Genomic DNA, 19,738 nt, shown 5'->3' on the forward strand with positions numbered 1-19,738 from the left:
TTCTCCTTTTTGTACATCTATTACAGCTCTTCCTGTTGCAAGAAATGGTCTCCCTAAAATAATAGGAGTCTCTTTATCTTCCTCCATATCCAATACTATAAAGTCTACAGGAAAAATAAATTTATCCACTTTTATTAGTACATCCACTATAACTCCTTTTGGATAAGTTATTGATCGGTTAGCTAACTGAAGAGTTACAGCAGTAGGGACAATTTCTCCCAAATCTAAACGTTTAAAAATTGATAAGGGCATAAGATTGATACTCGTTCCTAAATCACATAAAGTTTTTCCATAAAACTTTTCACCAATTGCACAAGGTATAGTAAAACTATCTGGATGTTTTAATTTTTTAGGAAGCTTTTTCTGAATAATAGTACTACACTCTTCATCGAGTGCAACAGTCTTATGATTTGTAAACTTCTTTTTCTTATTTAGTACATCCTTCATAAATTTTTCATAACTTGGAATTTGTTCCAAAACTTCAACAAAAGGAATATTTATTGTTAACTTTTTAAGGATTTCCAAAAATTTTGTAAATTGTTTATCTTTATTCTTCTACTTCAGTCTTTGAGGAAATGAAGGTAATGGTTTTTCTAAAGGAACCTGTGTTTGTTCATTTTCCTGTTGATCATTTTCCATTTCTTTCAACTTCAGTTTCTCTTTGGATCCTTGTTTCAACTTCTTTTCCATTTCGTAATTGAATGGCTTTAACTTTCTCTTTATTTTGATCTTTTGGATTAACTTCCACAGTACTTGGAAGAATTCTAGAAGGTTTATTACTAAGTGCAGTAGTAATATGTCCTAATTGATTTTCAATATTTCTAATAGCAGCCCCTTGATTGTGTATTTGATTTCCCATATTCAACATCACTTTTTCCATCATCAACTTCTTTTCCTTAACTTGTGGGTTAGGATTGGAGTTAAATCTTGGAGGATAATAAGGTAGAAAATTAGGATTTCCTTGATTTTTCAGATTTATTGATGGATTCACGAAATTATTATAATTATTCAAACTATAATTAGGGTGATTTTCCATCCAGGGTTAAAATAGTTAGAATAGGATTGTTATTTCGATTATTTATAGCGTTTAAGGTTTCATAAGATGGTTGAGTATCAATAATCTGTCCTAATGAATTTTTCTCTAATACTAGGGGTATTTGAGAATAATTCACTCTTATTTGATCAATCTTATTAGAAATAGCAGCAATTTGAGATGCTAAAATAGACATTGCATCAGAATCATGAATACTGGCTACTCTCTTAGGATTTACCTTTTCAAAGGGCCATTGAAAATTGTTATTAGTCATTTCTTCAATTAAAGAATTTGCTTCATCAGAAGGTTTTGACATTAAGGATCCACCCGCAGCAACATCTATAATAGATCTTAATGATCCTACTAATCCATTGTAAAAGGTTTAAATTATTAACCAATCTGGAAAAACATGGTGTGGACATTTTCTAAGAAGATCCTTAAATCTTTCTCAAGCTTCATATATCAATTCTCCTTCAAACTGACAAAAAGATGTAATATCATTTCTAAGCTTAGCGGTTTTCGAGGGTAGAAAATATTTAGCCAAGAATTTTTGTGATAGTTCTCCCCAAGTTCTAATAGATTCAAGTGCTAATGAATTTAACCAAGCCTTGACTTTATCCCTTAACGAAAAAGGAAAAAGTCTAAGCCTAACAACATCATTAAACACTCTGTCATATTTAAATGTAGCACAAATTTCAAGAAAGCTAGCAAGATGTAAGTTAGGATCTTCAGTAGGTGATCTTCCAAACTAATTATTTTGTATCATTTGAATAATAACAGGTTTAAGCTCAAATGAATTAGCAGCAACATCAGGATTTTGAATAGTTAAATGAAGTTCATCTGCTATCGGATTCACATAATCTTTTAAAGGTCTTTGTCGATTCTCATTTATTGGATTTTCTATATTATTTGTCATTTCTTTCAAATTCTTAATTGCTCTTTGTTGTTTTTCGAGTTTTTTTAATAGTATGTTCTAATTATGAATCTTAAGGTACTAAACCTTCAGATCTAATATTTCGCCTAAACAAATAAAGTAAGCAAAGTAAAATTCTTTAAAAATAAACTCTTAAATAAATTTATTTTTTTTATTTTTTTGTACTTTTATATATTCGTATATATATATTATCTAAATTTCCTAATTTATCAAAATTATTTAATTTAATTAAATTTAACTGTTACCTTCCCCGACAGCAGCGCCAAAAACATGATCCCGATTTTTTATATGTAAGGATTAATGAAGTTGACACTACTATTGTGCCAAAAACTTCATCCTTATATGAAAAGTAATTTGTGTGAAATATATATAATTATAGGCAATTAATAATGGGATTCTACACAAGTATATGTATCATTATCAAGTAATAATGGACTTTCTATTTAAGCCCCAAATATTGATCCCACGGGGAAGGTGAAAGTTAGCAATGATAAATTTTAACAGGAAATTTACAAAAAATCAAACGAAATCACTATCACTAATTTCGAATGTTGAGATATTAACCAAACTAAATTACTTAACTATTAGCAAAACAAAAATGCAAATTTTGAATAATAACTAATAATCTACTAATTATATTTACATAATGAAGATTTCTCAATTGAAAAAGCATCCTTCCCACTACAATAAAATTCTAATGAAATGAGATAAGATAAATGTTTATAATATGTATTGTACCAAATAGGAGCAATTTTAATTTTCTACCCTGATACAGTGCATAGAAAATTATTACTTAATCTTATGTTTAGTCCCTAAATCTATGGCTAGGCTAGGAGGATATAGGCTCTCACTCCAGAGCTCTCACTTTCCTTCACCTCAAGGCTAACTCTCGCTTTAGTTTTTAAACACTAAAATCAAATTGGGGATTTTAGTCTGTCACCCTAAAGATTCTCCAATTCTACACCCAACAAAGAATATTTTCCTATTTATTTGCACTTAATTTCTTGAACGAATTTCTCCTTCATGAAATCAAATATGACCCTCACTCTGTTGTAGAATTCATATTCCATTTCCCGGATCATATGTTTCACAACATATTTTAATAAATCAATTGGCCAGATTGAAAAGTAAATTAAGTTCAGAGTTGAAAAATCAACACAATTTATTTTACAATTTAATATTGTCATATTCATATTATCTCTTCATTTCACCATATCTTAGAGTAAAGGGAAAGATAGAGGGCACTACTCAGACTTCATGAGAAAGAAATAACAAAACACAAATTTCATATATAAAACAAAGTTCATACAACACTGATAAACAAACAAAACTCATCTGAAAATTATTTCTCAAAGCAAATCCTTTGTAGCGTTTCCTTAGAAATGCAGGACAAAGATATTGTGACGTGGTGGAACGTTGTGGAGCGAAAAATGAACGTAGAGGAGCCTATTTTCTGATGAAATTCAGCCCCAAATAAAGCCCAAGGTCGGTTCTCCAAGAGGTGTGTCCAAAAACTCTTCAAAAATCGTCCAACTCTTCAAAAATTGTCCAAAAACTCTTCAAAAATCGTCCAAATGCATTGAACCTTCTAGAAACAAAGTCTGAACCGCCTTTGGCGCCGTCTGCGCTAGTCTGGCGCCGTCGGCGCTGAGTAAAAGTTCTCTAGCTTTCAGTTGTTCTGCATTGTTGGCGCTGACCTTAGCGCTGTCAGCGTTGAGTATTTCCTCAAAAACGTCATTTTGACTCCAAATTTTCTCATTTTTGCTTCCTTTTTTACTTTAAGCTTTAAAAATCAACAACCTGCAAGAAAACATCTAAATATCTTTCATTAAAATGCAATATCACCAAAAATAAGTAAAAAATATGGGTCTAAAAATGCATATATTTTCGGTATATCGCTCACCTAACCTCCTAGCCACCTCCTCTGGCCTTGCCGGCCTGGCCACCATCCCTAAATCAAACCCAATCTCAACCCTAGGGGCTAGCTCACCCTAATTAATCCTTAGAGCTTCTTAGCCCACCACCTCAACAGGATTTTGCACCCAAAGTCATGCCCTCAGCTCTATAAAATGGCATCTTCACGGCCAAAAATGGGGTGCTGAACTTTTCTCAAGTTTTCTCAAGGAAAGTCTGCCCAATTGTGCCATAGCCTCTTTGAGACCTCCTCAGTGCGAACCAACCACCTCCTTGCCCTAATTCCCATCGCCGGAGCTCAATTTTTTAGCTCAATTCTGGCCAGAAATAGGACAAGTTTGGTCACACCTCCACAGTGCACCAAAGCTCAATTAAACTTGCCCACACCTTCACACAGTGAAAGTAGACAAAGCCCCATCAAATCCCCCTCACAGAGAGCCTCTACCCTAGACTTTGATCAACACCCAAATTCGGTCTTAATCGAATTTTGGTCTAGGCATTTCACCACAGCAAGAGGCTTCATCCCTAGCCTCCTTAGACCTTCACGTACGTGTAGCACCTCTGATTGAAGCTTCACTTCTCAGAGCAAGCTTCACTTCTCAGAGAGAAGCTTCTATCTTTCTTGAGTCTATTTGGATTCTCCATTTTATTTAGCTTAATTTAATGACATGTTTATCGTATAGATATGTTCGTCTCACTTAGACGAGTCTATAGGATCAAACTCGAATGAGTTTGGTTGAGAAATGAGTGAGATCTTAAGGTTTTAGGGTTAATGGTCACGGGTTCACACCATACGGGGACGAAGACGCGATGCCGTCGGATGGCGCATGTATCAGACGTATGACTAGGATTGCGTTGGACGGGAGCTTGTACATAAAGCGCGGGCTGAGTCAGTGGCTACGTGGATGGTAACGTCCAACCAGAGCGCGCCACGCAAGTCTTCAGAGTCGTCGCATGATGCCGTGGTGCCGCGCGTTTAAGTAGAAAATAGGGATTTATTTAATTCAAAAAATGTTCCTTACTTTCAAAAATTCATATCTTGGTGTAGAAAAATCACAAGAATAAAATAAAAATATCCTAATGCTCAGTGAATAGAGGAGATAATGTAGAAATGGTTTGAAGTTTATTTGATGTATATTTAATTTTTAATTAATTAAATACTGTTCTAAGTATTTTGATTCTCCATGTGTTCGAGTATTTCACCATGGCTTGATATTTTGGCATATTGTTACCTCTGTCACGGGGGATATTTCTTATTTTTTCCAAAGTCAGAGAGGATTTCTAGACAGAGATCTATATTTTTCAAGTTTATGCATTTGATTTGAAAAATTAATTATGATAATTAGCATGTTGCTTAGGAAAATCTAAGAAAATTTTGGTAGGTTCACTATGATTAGAGAACCCTATGAAAAATTTTTCATGAGTCAAGTCATTAAGAACACACCTAATTTTGATAAAATCCTAAAATACAAAAGAAATCAATTTAGAAAAAATAAACATCTAAATGACTTGCTTTTAGTTCTTCACTGTAATTCAAAGTTGAGAGGACTCCTGATAAAATTTTTAAAATATTTGGAGTTCATTTGATAAACTAATTTGATTTTCTAAGTTAAATGACAATTTTAACAATTAAAATAATCATAATAATTAAAATATAACTCAAAAAATTATAAAATTTATTTTTGGGAGTTCTCTGTGATTAGAAGAATTTTCTAAAAATAAAATTGTAATTAAAATAAAATTTTCATTTTTAAGCAAATTTTAAATATTTAAATAATGAAAAAATAATAAAAATCATAAAATTAATAAAAATTAATAATAAAAATCATAAAATTAATAAAATTCATGAAAATATTCTAAATTGTTTCTTAAGCCCTTAGGAGCAATTGTATTTTTTTTCTAATTTTTTATGTAAATAAATTGAATTTTAAAGCTTAAAGTAATTTTTTAAAGGCTAAAAAAAGGATTTTCCTTAATTTCTCACTAAAACTAATTATAATGATTCAAAGAAATATTCATAAAAATTTGAAATTTGTTTCTCTAGGTTCCTTTACCTTGGAGAGATTTAAGAAAAAAACAAAACTTAATTTTCCACATTTAAAATATTTTATAATTAATTAATACTCCATAACTTAAAGTAATTCTAATAATTCCAATAAAACTTAACAAGTCATGAAATTTGGTCTAAGTGGTTCTCTGGTTTAATTCTACCTCCAGTAAGAATTTCAAGTCATTAGGGTTTGCCTTGGTTAAGTTATTGAATTTTCTTTGAAAAATCCAATTTTTCATGTAAATAATTATATAAATTAAATTAAAATTTAAAAAATCACATTTTTCTCCTCTGATGTCTTAATTGACCCATCTCCTCTGATGTCTTAATTGTGAGTGAGGTAGGATAAAAATTTTAAAGTCATTTGAATTAAATTTGATGAATTATGAAGTGATAGAGCCTTAGGGGCAAATATATATTTTTGGAAATTTGGTCTTGATTAACATTTAGGCTTAATTCAAGAAAGGGAAATGGGAAATATTTGATCTTAATTAACATGTTCAGATGATTGAAATATAAGAAATTATTTGGTAGAAACCAATTTCACTTTTCTTAATTAAAGGATAAATTTGCAATTTCCTAAATCATTAAAATTCGGAGGTCTATTAAATTAAATTATCCTAAACTTAGGGGTATGAGTTTGGATGTTAATGGCTCACTAATTTAATACCCCTACTTGGTATTTAAATGACATTCATTACTATCACTTAAAATTCAAAATTACTAATGTATCCAACAAGGACTTAAGGGCTTAATAGTGACCTAGGCTAAATCAAATTTGGGTAAATGAGGATTAGAAAAGTGAATGTAACTAGAAATTGAACACCTTTAAAAAAACACTACAAGCCCAAGTTAAAACAAAAATTGGCAAAAATTGAAAACAAAAATTGGCGAAGTGTCTTAATAGCATTAATTTCCCCTTTTAATGGTTTTCACCCACATAATTCTCAGATTAAATGACAAATGATAATCACCTTACTCTTAGGGATAATTGAAACATCGATGTTCACTGAACACTAGAGGTATTTACATGATGAATTATTAAGCAACATAATGATGTTAAAAGAGCTCGGGATTTTCTACCAGGCTACAAGGGAGTAGCACGGACCTGCTTCTTTCTCTAGATCTGTTGAATACCTCGGAGATTTCCTCCTAACCTTCTGGATACCTCAGAGGTCTACGATACCTCAGAGATCTACTAAACTTAGTATTTTTTGCTTAATGAAATAATCCTCAAATGGATTAGTAGGGGCTAACCAAGATATGATTTAGGATTTGGTAGATCACTGGAACCTTATCTTCCCACTCTACCTAAAATTCTTTTAATATATAAATACTCTTGCATGCATTTTGAGTTTCAGTTGAAGATGGCGGGAAGACCATCCAGGTACGTTTTTATTGTGATTTACTTACCCGCATTTTTTCCTGTACTTTACTTTTCAGTGTGTTGCTGTACTTACTCACCTGCATGTGTGAACACATAAACACAAACCTGCATGTTGAACAACGATGTCACCCTGTATGAAAACCAAAACTGCTATGATAGTCGTCAACCAAAACTAAAATCAACCAAGATAAAATTCACCGCTACAACATTCAAAATATAAGATAACTCAAAATTTATAACTCAAAACAACTCAAAATTTAACCACAAACATCACATAAAACAACAACTGCAACTAAATTAAGACGTCTCTGATCCCACTACGTGGGGTCGGCCACATGAATCCTTTTTCTCCATTGCGTCCTATTTAGTGTCATATTTTCATTGGAACTCATTAAGTTGAGTTTAGTAAATTCATTTGGACTAAGTAAATCCAATAGAAAATAGTGGTACCAGAACGAGGGAACCGTAGGATCCTAACCGGTGTCGCTCTAATCAACTTTAATAGACCCCATAACATTTAAAGAACTACAACCATAGGGACATCTGACTTGACATCATAGCTTGACACATTAAAAAACTTGAACTCGCCACGACGAGGAGCTTGGAACTAGCATGGTGGGCAGCATGGCCATCTTCAACAACAAAATATGTCTACACCAACTACAACAACATATCATTCCTTTGAATTAAACAACAAGCCATAAAATTTAGAGGTTGTCTGCCTAGTGCAACATAAGTTCTCAACTCATCTTTAGGTCTTTGTATAGCTCTGTTGTACAATATAAGCCTAAGTCCTCTTAGGATTCCGAGGTTGTCGTTCGTCACGATCTGAATCCTCACATATTCCAGGATATTTGCATGATCGTTTCACACGAATGTAAGCCCTAAATCTATTTGTAAGGATAGATTGGGAAGTCACTGAGGTTCTCCTCCAATTCTATGACATCCGCTAGTTCTTCCTCCTTTGGATTCCACAATAAAATGTTCCAAATTTGAGTCATTCTCATTTCACACCTCTTCGTCTGATTCCGTTGAAAAGTCATATCCTTTTGACCTCTTTGAAGATAACATTTCCTGATTTTTATCGAGAGTTTTCTTAGGTGACTTTAGTTATCTAAGATGTAATTAACTATAGGGGCTTGCCTTTATAGGAAGCTTGTTTAAGCCCAACTTAAAATAAACTTATTTAATTTTTCATATTAAATAAGGGAAATTATCGGCAAATAAAATAGTTTCGTAAACCAAACGATGTCATATATTTCTTAGTTTATTTGATCGAGTCTCATCCTTAAGTTTTGTGTTTATCCTTCAAGATAGATCAGTGTTTGAGGTATAGTGCTCTTTCATTTAAACTGTAGAAAGTATAGGGTTAGTTTGATTTCATATTTCTCTAAAACTTATATATATATATATATAAATTAAAATGTCCTTCCGAAGCGGGCGACTGGATTTCGATTCCGACAGCCGACAGCTTCCAACGGGTAACTCCACACCCAAAATAGTGCCGACACAAGCCTATTCACCATTTCCCATCTGCCGCCACAGGACCTGATCTTTCAACTCCCCAACCGCTGAATCATTCTCGCATCCCATACGACCACTAAACAAACCCCTTACCTCTTCTGTTATTACCGTAAGCACGCCCATCCTTCACATACAACCGTTGAATCCAACCCCTTTTCAATTACGGTGGTTCACCCTCTTTTAACTTCCTCCTCCAACAACTTACCCGTAAGTCTCCTTTCCACAACAAATCCACCACTGACACTTTCTCAAGTAGTCCACTCCCACACATCTCTTGGAGCCACATGTTTGCAAGTTATTGTCCAGCCACCTCTTACACCCTATAACCCCATCCAGTCCATCTCACTACTGTCTTCACTCCCTCAAGCACATCCAGTCACTGTGAAAGCCGCCCTTAACTCTTCCTACCACTGCAACATCCTGTCCCAACCCTCCAACAGTTGTCACAACCCACTCCAATAAATCTAATCACTTCTCATAACCTTCCAACCAACCCTACTATTACCCCCTTCACCACATGTCGGTCAGCCACCACCCACGCTCTTTTCCTTCGCCTTCGCCTTCACTTTAGGGTGTCCGTCTTTGTTTGTTATCTTTTATTTCTTGTTGCAATAGTCATCATTGTAACCTTTGAATTTCAACAATAATATTTCCTTTTTATTGTGGTTCGGGTTAACTTTGGTATCATATTTATAGAGGTAATGCAAAGAGAAATTTTCATCTTTGATTGGGGGGGGGGGGGGGGTCCCCTATTGGGTTTTTTTCTTTATTTGATTGGGGGGGGGGGGGGGGGGTGTTCCATATTGTGTATTTTTCCTTATATGAAGAGAAAGTATAAGAAGAAAAGAGTTATCTATACAAAAGATATTAGAGAAGTGCTCAATAGCAGAAGAAGCAACGATGCTTTCATCTTCTATCCAAAAATTAACATTACTAAGTTTAATTTTGTGCATGTGATTAGATTCCCTTTTCTTTTTCTACAAGAGAGAGAAAATATTTAGTATTTTTGTCTCCTTCCTTTAAAACCCCACCGGTAGCTTTCTATTTCAAGTAAAGTTCTTTCATGACTTGAAGGAAGCCAAACTTTAAAAAACATTAAGATTATTAAATTAACTCATTTTCTGTTATTATTACACTGCTTTCCAAAGATATAACATTTGCTTTAACTTCTTTAAAGTTAAAAAAATGGTTCTCAATTTTGTTTTTGTTACACTAAGAAAGAATTCGCTTAAGCTTTTAAACTTATGCTAAATCCTATTCATAACCTTGATATTATTGGTGTCAAGAGGGCAATTCATGTCAAGAGACACTGTTTCCATGAAAGACAGATGTTCCATCCACGCATTTTGAAATATGAACCCATGATTAAAAACCTAAGTTAAGGTAAGGAATTTTACTAATTTTAGCTTTGTCTATAAAGAAAAATAAAAACAACCTACTTTTGATGATCTCACAAAAAAATCCATTGCACTTGAAAGTTGTTTATATTTCTAAGAAATTAACTCTGTGAAGATTATGGTCTTCTATAGTGAAAACCTCAAACTATGAGTTTTGGACCATTTGAATAATTTCGTGTTTAAGTGCAAAATTATTGGATTGTACATTACATGAGTTTTAGTTTTGGTTTAGTCCATCTTCTAAAGGTGTGGCATGGACCCTTAAAGGTTTAAGCTATTATACTTATTTTTGTGGATTTTCAATGCTTTGTAGTTTATTTTGAGTCTTTTTAAATTTTTTGTATTTCTTACGAGTTCTTTTAATTTTAAGACCAGACAACACTAACTCTATATTTTTTATGCTACAAATTAAATACATTAATCAGAGTTAATGAATGCATAAGAGCTAACTAGATAATAAAAACAGAAGTAGCAACATCACAACAGTTTAAACAACAAAAAATAATCATAGGTATAATGTTGCATTATTGATCAAGTAGCGTTGTAGTGCTTATCAAGTTAGCGTTGTTGTGTTAGGCCCAAAATTTTTAATAATGTAGAGAATGATTTAAATCAACAAAATTCTAATAAACAAGAACATTCATATTACAATACAAGTTTAAAAATAAGATATCACAAACAAAATGTTGAATTAATAGTATATTAATTCACTCGAATGATTCTTAGCAACATTGCTAAAAACTTAATCACCTATAACACTATGCACAAATATAGATGTCATTCTAAGTAATACAAATGAGTAAAATATTATTCTCTCAAGGATCACAAGGAATTTACGTGAATAAGTTAATTAGTAATACCACTTAACTCAGATCTTTATTCAATAAACTCAGTATAAATTAATTATAAATTATTTCCTATAAACATGGTGGTTTAATAAGTGAAGAGATATAGTTTGGATTTATGGCTTACCTTTTTTTTTTTTTTTTTTGGCATTAACATGAGCTACTACGAAGCACCATTGTCAATCGAGAACAAATTCTATTTCTAGTCTCCATTGAGAATTTAGAAAATCTAATCCTTAAACTTAGTTCACTATATGCTTATAGAGATTAAGTTAAATGATTGCATTTACAGATTTTCATAATCGACTGCCAAGTTTCAAATGATTTTCAAAATTATCTTATCATTCTTGTATGCCTCTGTCGATATCAACAGATCATAAGAAATTTAAAATAACTGCCTTGCAACTACAATTAGTCAATGAAAATGAAGAAAAATGAAAAATACTTATCAAATCAATTCTATCACTTCATATTATGCAGAATATTAGGTAAGAAAATTCATAAGCCGAAAAATATGAGTATTTAGCTACAAAACATATTAATCGAAATAATGAAAAACTTTTGTTTTATCAAATTGAAGTAAAACACACGAGCTAAAAGGAATCTATCAGGATTTCACTAACTACATATGCTCTTTACTCCACTCTTGAGCCTTTCTCCAAAAATTTCTCCTTATTCTTCACTCTACAAACGAACTATCACACTTATACATACGCATTGTCACTCTTACTCCACAGTCTATTACTTCTCTCCCCATTCCTTGCACTTTATTACACCACCGCACAACCCAAAATGCTCAAAACTGTCCCCAGCTGCCAATCATGCTCCAAAACTAGCTTGAAACTTTCCTGTCGAGCCATCACATTGAAGTATTATAAATTGCCTTTACGGCAGTGATCAGGTAGCGCAACGGTGCTCCAAACATAGCGTCATGATGCAACTTTCTTTTTTTGTATGTCTTTTCTGCTCGAGCTGTCGCTGCAGTGCTAATTGCCAAGTTCTCTGGTGTTTGACATACAACACTAAGGTGCTGAAAAATGACACTGCATTGGCAAGCTCTCAATTTTCTCCTTCAATGTAGCCGTCACTAGCATTGAAACAATGTAGGTCTAACATTGCGGCACTAGTCTTTTAGCGTTGCGGAGCTAGTCTTTTGGCATTACGATGCTCCCAAATTAGAGATGTGGTACCAAGTTCTCGATTTTTTTCTTAAATAGCACCATCCAGTGTTACGACGCTACACTTTATTGTTCTTCTTCTCTTTTTCCCTTTTGTAGTTTTCACCTCATTGATTTCCTGTAAATAAAAAACATAATTACTGTAATTAATACATAATTTTATACAATTTTGATACATTTTAACTAGTACTTATGTTCACTTAACTCTCACAATTGATGCACATACTCGTACTATCAAAAATTAAGACTAATGACATACACAACAATATTCTAAATACAAAATATTTATATGTGCTAAAACTCGTTAGGATCTATTGTTGATTCATTGTTGGTATCATTGTCTTTAATAATTGTTCATGCATTGCCTTATTGCTGTATGATCTGTATGATCTTAATGCAGCATTAATTTTTTGTACGGGGTGTGAATTGGGTTTTGAGAATTAATAAAAAAAACTTAAATATCACAATTTGATATTGCAAAATAAATAAAAACTATAGCGTAATAGCAAGTAAAAGTTATAAATATACATAATCAAGACAACAAGCAATAATTTTTATATTAAGTTGTTGTAGTCGACGCCTTTGTTTAGGCGCCAACTCCATTTAAAATTTTTTGCACAATCTATACTAAATAAAATCATTACTTCTGCAATAAGTGAAAGAACCAAGATGTATTTTTCAGCAAAAGTATTTTTAATCTTGCTTGCTTGCCTTACAAGCCTTTAATTTTTTATGTTCCATAGATCTTATGCATACAAGATAAAATACATATTTTAATTCTAAATACCAATCTTCATATGTGTGGATAATTCCGACGGCATATCTGTTTTTGCAAACACTTGAATTGAGAAATTATTAGTACTTAATTCATCAATGTAATTTGTGATCAAGAAAATCTCATAAATATATTGACTTTTGATGTCAACAATCTCCCTAATTTTGATGATAAAAAACATACATTAAGAAATATTACATAACTAGAAGTTTAGATAGCAAATCCTCGCCCTTAATATAAGCATTTTTACAGATAAATTATTAAATAAATAAATAAATTACTTATTAGACATATTAAATTCATGAAAAGTAAAAAAAAAAAAGAGGCAATGTTAATAATAAAGGTGATGGGCAATCATTTATTCATGTATAAAAATTAATTAAAGTGATAGACAAATTATTTTGTCATTGATATGAGGATAACCCCCTTTTACTCGCACACCCTCGAAACTACAACATTCCTTTTTTTATCTTTTTTTGTCTTATTAATATAGGGGGTAAAATTAGCTCAAAACAACAAACTAAGACAATAACTTAAACCAGAGGCATTACAAAAAGAGATAATTACATCAAAACTTATAGGAGTCATCATCATCATCACCATCGTCACCATCATCATTATCTTCCTCAAAATTTGGAACTTCTTCATTTCACAAACTTCTTTTTAGGTTATTATTCGAGCATCTATTCTTACTAGTAGATATGTTTCACAACCTTTGAGATGCTTGCTTGATGTCTCTGTACAGTAGAAGAAAAAGTAACATGGAAAGTGAGACGTCAAAAATTGGAGGGTGAAAGTCCGTGAGAGTAATGGAAAACCTATTAAATACTAAGATCAATGTTTAGATATTTTGAGGAGAAGATAAATTCAATCATTTTTTAAGAATTAAGGTAAGTGACCATAGACTGGGCCAAGTAATAAAATATATATTTTTTCATATTAATAAAAAAAATCATATTTTAAATATTGATTGACAATTGATAAAGGATATATTAGGTTACTAAAAAAGGCGAGGTTTAACATTTTAGAATTGCTAGCCTTCTGAGAATAGAGTTGAGAAGAATACATTGAATGTAATATTTCAGGAGATAAAGAGCAAAGGTATTTAATATGATTTCCAAATGAATTATTATGGTACTTAAGAGTAGATGCTTGACCAACGAAAGAGCTTGCAAAATTTAAATTAAGTTTGGAAGAATTTAGTCTCAATTCCGATATTTTTTTTTGGTTCTTATATAAAGACAAGACTATCAGAAAACTAATGCACAGCTGCAACTGCTTTGGTCAAATTAATCAAATTATAATGCAAGCACAAACTGAGCTTAACAAGTTATCATGCCTGAATAACTAATCAAAGCTTCAAGTGGCCGAAACATACATCTCGTCAAATCACCGATTACATGCTCTACGCCCTTGAATATTTGAAGTTGCCAAAAGACAGTCAACTCAACAATGTTCCTAACTTACAAGCCGAAGAGGGCTCATCAAGGGAATTCATTCTTTCAAGTCGGCATCAATGTAAGGCACTAGATATGTCACCAAATATTTGAACAGCTTTCAAAAATCCAGGTTTATCCACTTCAGAATAAAGCATTTTCAAGGCTTCAGATATATGTTAGTGATGAACTTGATCAAAATCTATAAATAGGGTGTCCAACTATGTAAAATTCATAAAAAACCTATGAAAAATGCTGTAAGTCCAACACATTTTTTAAAAATTCTAATAAGATTTTTAGAGTTTCTTTCTCTAGATCACTTTTTCACTCTTTCGTTGCTTAGGCTCAACTATACTCTTATATTTTAGTGTCATCCGTAAATAAATTTTAATCCAATAATAATGCCATTATGCCGTATATCACCTTTATTTATTGTATTTAAATCTGTTGTTTTTGTTATTGTATAGAAGTGCAAAAAGTGTGATAGTTCATTCATTCATTTAGTTAAATATGAAATGACATTCTACATCAGGAGAAGGTTTCCAAAAGTAAGAAGATACCTGCTGGTCACCGCCACTTGCTTCAACACTCAACTAATAAGAAAGCTCATGGAAAGACAACTGATTGCGTTCCCGAAAGCAAGAAGTCTGTGAAAGTGAAAATCTTGCAAAAGAAAGACAACATCCTGCAAACACCAAACCCGACATCCAGTACGCACAAGGTAGCAAAGAAACTTCCTGTACGTAGCATTCTCAAAAGCAAAAATAGACTTTCTTCAGCGAGAGAAACAAGAAAAATAAATGATTCAAATACAGTCAAGGTTGTCAAACGTTGTAAAACCACAAGAAATGTAACCTTTTCTGGAAAGGATGCCATACTTGGACATGGCATGAACTGTTCAAACATTGACTTGCCGCAATTTAAAAGTCTTTGCAAAATTTTCTCAGATGTTTTGACTAAATCATCAGTTATGAAAAATTCAAGCAAAGTTCATGAACTCACAGCAGCTAATGGAGGTAAACAGGTGGCGAATTCAAGTGTGGAAGATACCAATGCAGAAGTTGTCTATAGGACAGATGAACCTTCATGTCAAAAGAATGAGTCAAGTGATTCACTTAGTAATGTTAATCATCAAAAATTACTAAACTCTGGCAATAGCAGCTTTTCGAGAACAGAGAAGGCATCCTTGGCTGTAGTGATTGATCTAAACCATAACATGGAAACCTGTAATGACTCAGATCAATTTAATTCTTCCACACAAAATTTGTCACCCAACTGCACCAATTCAGGTGATCTGGAAACAATTCACAAAAAAGGATCAAGCACTTTCGCTGAATTTCATCTACAACGAGGACTGCCAAAGATATCTCCTGTAAGTATTAAACCTACTGAGCGAAACTTTGTCTCGTCTTCTAATGCAGCAGATATACTCACTTCCATGAAGAATTATAGACCACATAGTCCAACACCTTGTCTAATAGCTTGTAATGATAAGAAGCCGTGTTGGCAATATTGTGACGTTGACATGAAATGTTGTTGTCATATTCCAAAGAATCAATCTGGGCACTATTGCTCTCCAAATGATTTGCTGAGCAATAACATTTGCCATTCTATAGGATGCAACGAGTTTATGGGATCAGCATTCTTGTCCAATGCAGTGTCTACCAGCAAAAGTAAGAGCACAGGAGAGGATTTAATTAGTCTTTCTTATAATAAACACGGAGAACTTATCCAAATACATCCAGGAACAACGTTTGTTGGGCATTATACGAAGCAAAACATGGATTTGGCCAACAGTCATGGCTTCTATGCCAATAAAAAAGTTGAGCCTGATATAAATGTGGATCATTTACAAATAATGAAAGAGAATCTTCCCGATGCTGCATCATATCAGACGGATCAGTTGGTTTGGTGCCAGAACCAATGCTATCCGAACAGTGAGAGAACACTTACTGAATTTTTTGGACCCAAACGGCTCAATATTCAAAACAACGCTTGTTCTAATTACAATTATGAATTCCTCCATTCCCAAGCAAACAAAGCAAAGCCTTCTTTTCATGCTGAAAAAACTGACGATGCCACACTTGATATCTTGAAGAAGATAGAACTGCCAGTAAAATATAATTTAGCTTGTCAATTAGAACCTGCAGTGAAGCCAACAATTCGCTTGATGGGGCAAAATGTAGTTGTTGGTGCTAGTAATGGAGATTGTCACTCTTCCATGCCTGAAAAGTACATTTCAAAGCAACGGACGCTGCCAGAATTTGTTGCAAAGAAATGTTGGAGCTCAAATAATTGCCTACATAAGCTGTACGATTCTCCATCAAATTTTAATCATGCAACAGCACATGTGGAAACTCAATTTGACTTGCATATTGATGATGATGGGTGCAAAAATTTGTCAAGATTCTCAACAACAAAGAACAATACATTCAAAGTAGTTGCTGATAGTCAGGAAGTGACACACAATGCCTTCTTAAACAAGACAGACAAGTTCATAGGAAATATAATTTCAGGAGAAGAACCTACACGGCATCAATACTATCCTACTAAAGCATCTTATCAACAAAACAGTCAGCAGAACATACTTTTGAATTCTACCCACTGCAATCATAGTCGGGGTGTTTCAAGTCGTACATTTGTAACACCACAATTTGCACAATCACAGATTCGATATAATTTTCATGAAAATCACTTTCAACCAGTACACACACAGCCTCCAGAAATACTGCCTCCATGGTTGCTTCATGCAAAGCATAAAAAATGGAACCAATCCCCTTATTCTGATCCAATTGAACAAAGCCAACCAAGTAGATTTTCTGGGACAAATCTAATTCCTCAACTATCTCCATATAATATGCCTATGGACCCGTTGCCGCTTGGTAACATTTCTCCTGCAAAAACCATTACCTTTGCTCCAAATTCCAGCCAATCTTCATTTATTTCAGTTGTCACTGCGAATAATTCAGTTTCTGAAGTCACAATGAGTAATGGCACCAAAAATAAGGAAAAAGAAGGATCATACTCAAACTTCACGGGCTTCAGCAGTCCGGTTGATGCTCATAAATTTCAAAAGAGGTCAGCCAGAGGGGATGATTTGCTCATGAATTCGTCTAAGATACCACATTTTGAAAAGCAAACAGACTACGGCATTCCAGTAGAGCCACAGGGTACAGACCTGAGCCGAGATCACAAACTCCTCGATTATGCAACTGCTTTAGAATTTCAGAAAGCCGTACATGAGGTCGATGAATTATCAAAGGCAGAGGGCTCTAGTTTTTCAAGATTGGACAAGGAATCCACAGTAGGAGCGACAGAATTGGTTTCAGGAGCAAAGCACGTACTGAAACCCGTACAGAAGATTGATGATGAAAATTTTAAACCAGCTCATCCAACCACGAATTTTCCTCGCAAATCTACTTCTGGAAAACTTTTAAGCCCACAAAAGCAAATTGCTAAGATCTACGAGTTCTAGCAATCTGAAATGTGTGCTATAACTTAATGAGTTGTTTTGTCCCTATGCTGTGTTTCAGGATATGACTGCTGGCGAGTGGTAGTGTAGTTTCTTTGAGGGAGGACTCATTTGGTTGCCTGTAGTCTGAAATAACTTTTAGGAAGCAATGATTTTGTTTTCATTTCTTTTTTTGTATGAAAATAAAATCATTATAATTGTAGTCAAAATCAATATTGATTTTTCACTACGTAATATTAAATGATGGATCTAACGTTGAAGCTCATTTGTCAGGTCGGGTTTCCTTGCTTCAAGCAACCAAATGAGTATTAAATGTTCAGTGAATGTTATACAAGTCAAGGGCACATCCTTGTCATTTAGAACTCTAAAAATTTTCTTATGCACATGTTGCACAGCTTCTACGTGTACCTGTGACATGTGCTTAGTATGTTTATAGAGGTATGCTCTGAAATACTTAGGAAACTTTACAGGTTTTTAGCTATGTATGGTCTACTCTTTGTAATGTTTCAAATAAACTAGTGTAAATATGCATTGAACGTGTATTAATAATTAAGCAGTGCCAGTTTTGTAATCATGTCATGGCTTTGTAATGGTTACTCTTTTAAATTTAAGAAAGTGAAAAAAGAATCATATCTATATAATTTCATTTGATTACCTGTAATAGGTAGTAACTGAGTTTACAACATCTGCAATTTAATTATATTTCTGAAAATTACTAATATGTATTCTGCCATTCTTATTTACTGGTTTTCTCATGTTCATGGCTGGATTTGCTAATTCATCTTGCATCTAAAATGCACATTAAAATCTCTCGAAGGCTCACCTGCCTTGAGTTAGTATTGATGTAAATAAATCCTGCTGTAGTTTCTCTGCTACGCCTGCCGCATTAACCTTGATTATGCCAGTGGTAAAGATTCACTTCGGTGGAGTAATCATACCGGCAGTACTTATTCTATTCTTCTTACTTAAATCATAGGAACTTCATAGCTTTTATAATGCTAGTCATTTATGCCTCTGCATGATAAAAAAATAATTGCAAGGTTGGTGATTTTGATGGAGAAGCTAAAAGAATAAGATTGGGAAATTGTTGCCGTAATCATACAAAAATCATATGCTGCCGCTCTAACAAACCAGCAAAATGAAGATTAATCAATATTTACAAAATATGTTTTCCATACAATCCATTTATGTACGATTTGGAGAACAAGATTATAATCTTTTTGCAACCCTGCATGGGCAAGCATAGTTGGTGGATGACTGATACGGAAATAATTTCTTCAATCAAACCTCGCTAAAAAAATTCTTATAAGTTTTCTTAGCACTAAAAAAACATAAAATATCCCACTTGAATGCTATCCTTCGATTTTTTTTTAACATAATTATGATTTGAGTGCATGCTTACCCAAAAAAAAAAAAAAAAACCCAAAATTAAGATGTTTTTTGGAGTTTTAAATCGTCATAACATGAAAAATACATTTCATTGAAACTACTGTAATCCGAAATTATTGCAACACAATCCAAAATTTCCCACATAACAACTACCTCAAATTTACAGAAATTCCATAAATCCTATTCTGACGAATCCAAAATGAACTGAAAACCATTATCATTTCTGACTTCATTTTTTCGAAGGCTTCATCCAAAATGTTCTAACACTCACATGCTTAAATCATTTTTACCTTTGAATTAATCAGCATCAAACAGGACTTCAGGCAATATTTCAAGCAATTTCACGACTAGAGCAAAAAAGATAACGTAAAATGTTAAAAATTTCACGAATGAAAGGTAAAAAG

The 19,738-nt window shown here is 33.1% G+C and overlaps 1 protein-coding gene across 1 annotated transcript in view; it reads left to right on the plus strand.

The window, feature by feature from the left end:
* Nucleotides 1-18,502, plus strand: part of LOC110026070 — a 55,559-nt gene extending 37,057 nt beyond the window's left edge. The window contains exon 3 of the mRNA XM_020726852.1: nucleotides 15,006-18,502. Within this exon, the coding sequence (XP_020582511.1) occupies nucleotides 15,006-17,948 (2,943 nt within the window). The 3' untranslated portion in view covers nucleotides 17,949-18,502. The remainder of the gene's footprint in view (nucleotides 1-15,005) is intronic.
* Nucleotides 18,503-19,738: the final 1,236 nt, after the last annotated feature.

The sequence above is a fragment of the Phalaenopsis equestris genome, unplaced genomic scaffold (assembly GCF_001263595.1).
Source record: "Phalaenopsis equestris unplaced genomic scaffold, ASM126359v1 Scaffold000348, whole genome shotgun sequence".
NCBI classification, from domain to species: domain Eukaryota; kingdom Viridiplantae; phylum Streptophyta; class Magnoliopsida; order Asparagales; family Orchidaceae; genus Phalaenopsis; species Phalaenopsis equestris.